This window comes from Oncorhynchus mykiss, chromosome 30, assembly GCF_013265735.2.
Source record: "Oncorhynchus mykiss isolate Arlee chromosome 30, USDA_OmykA_1.1, whole genome shotgun sequence".
In the NCBI taxonomy this organism is placed as follows: domain Eukaryota; kingdom Metazoa; phylum Chordata; class Actinopteri; order Salmoniformes; family Salmonidae; genus Oncorhynchus; species Oncorhynchus mykiss.
The window spans coordinates 2,132,501-2,140,000 of NC_050570.1; the positions used below are offsets into that span (position 1 = coordinate 2,132,501).

At 44.7% G+C, this 7,500-nt stretch overlaps 1 protein-coding gene across 1 annotated transcript in view; it reads right to left on the bottom strand.

The window, feature by feature from the left end:
* The window catches only part of megf11 (multiple EGF-like-domains 11), a 328,088-nt gene that overhangs the window by 114,760 nt on the left and 205,828 nt on the right, over nucleotides 1–7,500 (bottom strand). The window contains exon 5 of the mRNA XM_036968560.1: nucleotides 5,637–5,773. Coding sequence (XP_036824455.1) covers nucleotides 5,637–5,773 — 137 coding nt within the window. The remainder of the gene's footprint in view (nucleotides 1–5,636; nucleotides 5,774–7,500) is intronic.

Sequence of the window (7,500 nt, forward strand, 5' to 3'; positions counted from 1 at the left end):
CCTATATACAGTAGTGTAGTCTGTCCTAAATGGTTTACTGTTACCTACATACAGTAGTGGAGTCTGTCCTAAATGGTAGCATATTACCTATATACAGTAGTGTAGTCTGTACTAAATGGTAGCATATTATCTATATACAGTAGTGGAGTCTGTCCTAAATGGTACCATATTACCTAAACTACTGTTCAAAAGTTTTGGGTCACTTAAAAATGTCCTTGTTTTTGAAAGAAAAGCAATTTTTGGTTCGATTACAGGTTCAAAATGTCCAGAAACAAAGAACTTTCTTCTGAAACTCGTCAGTCTATTCTTGTTCTGAGAAATGAAGGCTATTCCATGCAAGAAATTGCCAAGAAACTGAAAGTATCATACAACGCTGTGCACTACTCCCTTCACAGAACAGCGCAAACTATCTCTAACCAGAATAGAAAGAGTGGGAGGCCCCGGTGCACAACTGAGCAGCTTTTTTCTGGTCTCTCCAGAAATGTTCAATCTGGTTCATGTACGGGCTCTGGCTGGGCCACTCAAGGACATTCTTTGACTTGTCCAGAAGCCACTCCTGCGTTGTCTTGGCTATTTGCTTAGGGTCGTTGTCCTGTTGGAAGGTGAATGTTTGCCCCAGTCTGAGGTCCTGAGTGCTCTGGAGAAGGTTTTCATCAAGGATCTCTCTGTACTTGGCTCCGTTCATCTTTCCCTCGATCCTGACTAGTCTTCCAGTCCTTGCCGCTGAGAAACATCCTCCACAGTGTGATGCTTCCATCACCATGCTTCACCATAGGGATGGTGCCACCACCATGCTTCACCGTAGGGATGGTGCCACCACCATGCTTCACCGTAGGGATGTTGCCAGGATTCCTCCAGACGTGACACTTGGCATTTAGGCCAAAGAGTTCAATCTTGGATTCATCAGACCAGATAATCTTGTTTCAAAGGGTCTGAATACTTACGTAAATAAGGTATATCTGTATAAAACATTTTTTGCAAAGAGTTTTTCGCTTTGTCCTTATGGGGATATTGTGTGTAGTTTGATGAAGAAAATCATGAATTTAATCCAATTTAGAATGAGGCTGCAACGTAACAAAATCAAGGGATCTGAATACTTTCCGAATGCCCTGTTTGGCTTAGCGGTAGAAGTTGTTCTGAAAACAGTCCTGAGGCTTTGACCATTTTTAGGGCCTTTCCTCTGACACTGCCTGGTAAACAGGTTCTGGAAGGCAGGGAGCTCGGCCCCAGTGATGTACTGGGCCATACGCTCTACCCTCGGTAGCGTCTTGCGGTCGGATGCCAAGCAGTTGCCATAACAAGTGGTGATGCAGCCAGACAAAATGCTCTCAATGGTGGAACATATTTTTGAGGATCTGAGGGTCAAATCTTTTCAGTCTCCCGAGGGGGAAGAGGTGTTGTCGTGCCCGCTTCATGATGTATGTGTCGAACTGCTTTGCTTTATCTCGGCCAGGTCGCAATTGCAAATGAGAACTTGTTCTCAACTTGCCTACCTGGTTAAATAAAGGTGAAATAAAAAAATAAATAAATAAATGACTGTGTTGGTGTGTGTGAACCACCATAATTCCTTAGTGATGTCGACACGACGTGCCTGTTTGAATGGTTCGTCGGCAGGCATAGCGGGATTTCTTACTATCATCCGGATTAGTCTCCCGCTCCTTGAAAGCGGCAGCTCTACCCTTTAGCTCAGTGCAAATGTTGCCTGTAATCCATGGCTTCTGGTTGGGATATATATACTGTACATACGGTCACTGTGGGGACGTCGTTGTCTAATAATTTATTCATGAAGCTGGTGACTCCTTAATGCCATCAGAACATATTCCAGTCTTTGCTAACAAAACAGTCCTGTAGCTTTAGCATCCATTTCATCTGACCACTTTAGTATTGAATGCGTCACTGGTACTTGCTGTTTGAGGTTTTGCTTGTAAACAGGAATCAGGAGGATAGAGTTAGTCAGATTTTCCAAATGGAGGGTCGAGCGAGAGCTTTGTATGGGTTTTTGTGTGGAGAGTAACCCCGCTAGCCTAGATGTATCCTAACCCCGCTAGCCTAGATTTATCCTAACCCCACTAGTCTAGATTTATCCTAACCCCGCTAGTCTAGATTCATCCTAACCATTCCAGTCTAGATGTATCCTAACCCCACTAGTCTAGATTTATCCTAACCCCGCTAGTCTAGATTTATCCTAACCCCGCTAGTCTAGATTTATCCTAACCCCACTAGTCTAGATTTATCCTAACCCTGCTAGTCTAGATTTATCCTAACCCCGCTAGTCTAGATTTATCCTAACCCCGCTAGTCTAGATTCATCCTAACCATTCCAGTCTAGATGTATCCTAACCCCACTAGTCTAGATTTATCCTAACCCCGCTAGTCTAGATTTATCCTAACCCCGCTAGCCTAGATGTATCCTAACCCCGCTAGCCTAGATTTATCCTAACCCCGCTAGCCTAGATTTATCCTAACCCCGCTAGTCTAGATTTATCCTAACCTCGCTAGTCTAGATTCATCCTAACCATTCCAGTCTAGATGTATCCTAACCCGACTAGTCTTGATTTATCCTAACCCCGCTAGTCTAGATTTATCCTAACCCCGCTAGTCTAGATTTATCCTAACCCTGCTAGTCTAGATTCATCCTAACCATGCTAGTCTAGATGTATCCTAACCCCGCTAGTCTAGATTCATCCTAACCATTCTAGTCTAGATGTATCCTAACCCCGCTAGTCTAGATTTATCCTAATCCCGCTAGTCTACATTCATCCTAACCCCGCTAGTCTAGATTTATCCTAACCCCGCTAGTCTAGATTTATCCTAACCCCGCTAGTCTAGATTCATCCTAACCATTCTAGTCTAGATGTATCCTAACCCCGCTAGTCTAGATTTATCCTAATCCCGCTAGTCTAGATTCATCCTAACCCCGCTAGTCTAGATTCATCCTAACCATTCCAGTCTAGATGTATCCTAACCCCACTAGTCTAGATTTATCCTAACCCGCTAGTCTAGATTTATCCTAACCCCGCTAGCCTAGATGTATCCTAACCCCGCTAGCCTAGATTTATCCTAACCCCGCTAGCCTAGATTTATCCTAACCCCGCTAGTCTAGATTTATCCTAACCTCGCTAGTCTAGATTCATCCTAACCATTCTAGTCTAGATGTATCCTAACCCCGCTAGTCTAGATTTATCCTAATCCCGCTAGTCTAGATTCATCCTAACCCCGCTAGTCTAGATTCATCCTAACCATTCCAGTCTAGATGTATCCTAACCCCACTAGTCTAGATTTATCCTAACCCCGCTAGTCTAGATTTATCCTAACCCCGCTAGCCTAGATGTATCCTAACCCCGCTAGCCTAGATTTATCCTAACCCCGCTAGCCTAGATTTATCCTAACCCCGCTAGTCTAGATTTATCCTAACCTCGCTAGTCTAGATTCATCCTAACCATTCCAGTCTAGATGTATCCTAACCCCACTAGTCTTGATTTATCCTAACCCCGCTAGTCTAGATTTATCCTAACCCCGCTAGTCTAGATTTATCCTAACCCTGCTAGTCTAGATTCATCCTAACCATGCTAGTCTAGATGTATCCTAACCCTGCTAGTCTAGATTCATCCTAACCATTCTAGTCTAGATGTATCCTAACCCCGCTAGTCTAGATTTATCCTAATCCCGCTGGTCTAGATTCATCCTAACCCCGCTAGTCTAGATTTATCCTAACCCTGCTAGTCTAGATTTATCCTAACCCCTCTAGTCTAGATTTATCCTAACCCCGCTAGTCTAGATTTATCCTAACCCCGCTAGTCTAGATTTATCCTAACCCTGCTAGTCTAGATTCATCCTAACCATGCTAGTCTAGATTTATCCTAACCCCGCTAGTCTAGATGTATCCTAACCCCGCAAGTCTAGATGTATCCTAACCCTGCTAGTCTAGATTCATCCTAACCATGCTAGTCTAGATGTATCCTAACCCCGCTAGTCTAGATTTATCCTAACCCTGCTAGTCTAGATATATCCTAACCCTGCTAGTCTAGATGTATCCTAACCATTCTAGTCTAGATGTATCCTAACCCCTCTAGTCTAGATTTATCCTAACCCCGCTAGTCTAGATTTATCCTAACCTCGCTAGTCTAGATTCATCCTAACCATTCCAGTCTAGATGTATCCTAACCCCGCTAGTCTTAATTTATCCTAACCCCGCTAGTCTAGATTTATCCTAACCCCGCTAGTCTAGATTTATCCTAACCCTGCTAGTCTAGATTTATCCTAACCCCGCTAGTCTAGATTTATCCTAACCCTGCTAGTCTAGATTTATCCTAACCCCGCTAGTCTAGATTTATCCTAACCCTGCTAGTCTAGATTCATCCTAACCATGCTAGTCTAGATGTATCCTAACCCCGCTAGTCTAGATTCATCCTAACCCTGCTAGTCTAGATTTATCCTAACCCCGCTAGTCTAGATTCATCCTAACCCTGCTAGTCTAGATTTATCCTAACCATGCTAGTCTAGATGTATCCTAACCCCACTAGTCTAGATGTATCCTAACCCTGCTAGTCTAGATTTATCCTAACCCCACTAGTCTAGATTTATCCTAACCCTGCTAGTCTAGATTTATCCTAACCATGCTAGTCTAGATGTATCCTAATCCCGCTAGTCTAGATGTATCCTAACCATTCTAGTCTAGATTTATCCTAACCCCGCTAGTCTAGATTCATCCTAACCCCGTTAGTCTAGATTTATCCTAACCCTGCTAGTCTAGATTTATCCTAACCATTCTAGTCTAGATGTATCCTAACCATTCAGTCTAGATTTATCCTAACCCTGCTAGTCTAGATATATCCTAACCCTGCTAGTCTAGATGTATCCTAACCATTCTAGTCTAGATGTATCCTAATCATTCTAGTCCAGATTAATCCTAACCCTGCTAGTCTAGATTCATCCTAACCCCGCTAGTCTAGATTCATCCTAACCCCGCTAGTCTAGATTCATCCTAAACCCGCTAGACTAGATTCATCCTAACCATGCTAGCCTAGATTTTGATCACATTCATTATAATGAAAATCGTGGCTATGATACGAATAAGGTCTGTTGTATGATTGTAATTCACCCTCCACCAACTGTAGCCTGCTGTGCACTGGCACTACACAGCGAGGTGGTCACACAACCGGCCTTATCCCTTACGCTTCACAGGGAGTTAAGAGCAGTAAGAGACCGGCCACGACCGGGAGACCCATGGGGCGATGCACAATTGGCCCAGCATCGTCGGGGTTAGGGGAGGGTTTGGCTGGCAGGGATATCCTTGTCCCATCTAGCACTAGCAACTCCTGTGGTGTTGCCGGGCGCAGTGCGCGCTGACACGGTCGCCAGGTGTACGGTATTTTCCTCCGACACATTGATGCGGCTGGCTTCCGGGTTAAGTGGGCATTGTGTCAAGAAGCAGTGCGGCTTGGTTGGGTTGTGTTTCGGAGAAAGACGCACGGCTCTCGACCTTTTGCCTCTCCCAAATCCGTTCGGGAGTTGCAGCGATGAGGCAAGACTGTAACTACCAATTGGATACCAGGACATTGAGGAGAAAAAGGGTGTTAAAAAAGAGAGCGGTAAGTCAGTAGTCAAGCAGGCAGTGTAATAAACTACATGACGTACCTCCGTCCACTGTAACCTGGGGTACACTGGCACTGACCAGCGACATGGTCACACAGTCCACCGTTAAGGCAGGAGCAGTCCTTGCTGCAGTTGATGCCATACTTGCCCACTTGGCACGGCTGGGCACACACTGAGCCCTGAGGAACACAACCAGAATATATATATTGGATCAGACACTGAGCCCTGAGGAACACAACCAGAATATATATATTGGATCAGACACTGAGCCCTGAGGAACACAACCAGAATATATATATTGGATCAGACACTGAGCCCTGAGGAACACAACCAGAATATATATATTGGATCAGACACTGAGCCCTGAGGAACACAACCAGAATATATATATTGGATCAGACACTGAGCCCTGAGGAACACAACCAGAATATATATATTGGATCAGACCCTGAGCCCTGAGGAACACAACCAGAATATATATATTGGATCAGACACTGAGCCCTGAGGAACACAACCAGAATATATATATTGGATCAGACACTGAGCCCTGAGGAACACAACCAGAATATATATATTGGATCAGACACTGAGCCCTGAGGAACACAACCAGAATATATATATTGGATCAGACACTGAGCCCTGAGGAACACAACCAGAATATATATATATACTGGATCAGACCCTGAGCCCTGAGGAACACAACCAGAATATATATATATACTGGATCAGACCCTGAGCCCTGAGGAACACAACCAGAATATATATATTGGATCAGACACTGAGCCCTGAGGAACACAACCAGAATATATATATATTGGATCAGACACTGAGCCCTGAGGAACACAACCAGAATATATATATTGGATCAGACACTGAGCCCTGAGGAACACAACCAGAATATATATATTGGATCAGACACTGAGCCCTGAGGAACACAACCAGAATATATATATTGGATCAGACACTGAGCCCTGATATACTGGATCAGACACTGAGCCCTGATATGCACAATATACAATATACTGAGTCTACAAAACATTAAGAACACCTTCCTAATATTGAGTTACACACCCCCCTTTTGCCCTCAGAACAGCCTCAAATAGTACGGGACATGGACTCCACAAGGTGTTGAAAAGCGTTCCACAGGGATGCTGGTCCATGTTGACTCTACAAGGTGTTGAAAGCGTTCCACAGGGATGCTGGTCCATGTTGAATCTACAAGGTGTTGAAAGCGTTCCACAGGGATGCTGGCCCATGTTGACTCTACAAGGTGTTGAAAGCGTTCCACAGGGATGCTGGCCCATGTTGACTCCAATGCTTTCACAGGGATGCTGGTCCATGTTGACTCTACAAGGTGTTGAAAAGCGTTCCACAGGGATGCTGGCCCCATGTTGACTCTACAAGGTGTTGAAAGCGTTGCACAGAGATGCTGGCCCATGTTGACTCTACAAGGTGTTGAAAAGCATTACACAGGGATGCTGGTCCATGTTGACTCTACAAGGTGTTGAAAAGCGTTCCACAGGGATGCTGGTCCATGTTGACTCTACAAGGTGTTGAAAAGTGTTCCACAGGGATGCTGGCCCATGTTGACTCTACAAGGTGTTGAAAAGCGTTCCACAGGGATGCTGGTCCATGTTGACTCTACAAGGTGTTGAAAGGCGTTCCACAGGGATGCTGGCCCATGTTGACTCTACAAGGTGTTGAAAGGCGTTCCACAGGGATGCTGGCCCATGTTGATTCTACAAGGTGTCTAAAGCGTTCAACAGGGATGCTGGTCCATGTTGACTCTACAAGGTGTTGAAAGGCGTTCCACAGGGATGCTGGCCCATGTTGACTCTACAAGGTGTTGAAAGGCGTTCCACAGGGATGCTGGCCCATGTTGACTCTACAAGGTGTTGAAAGCGTT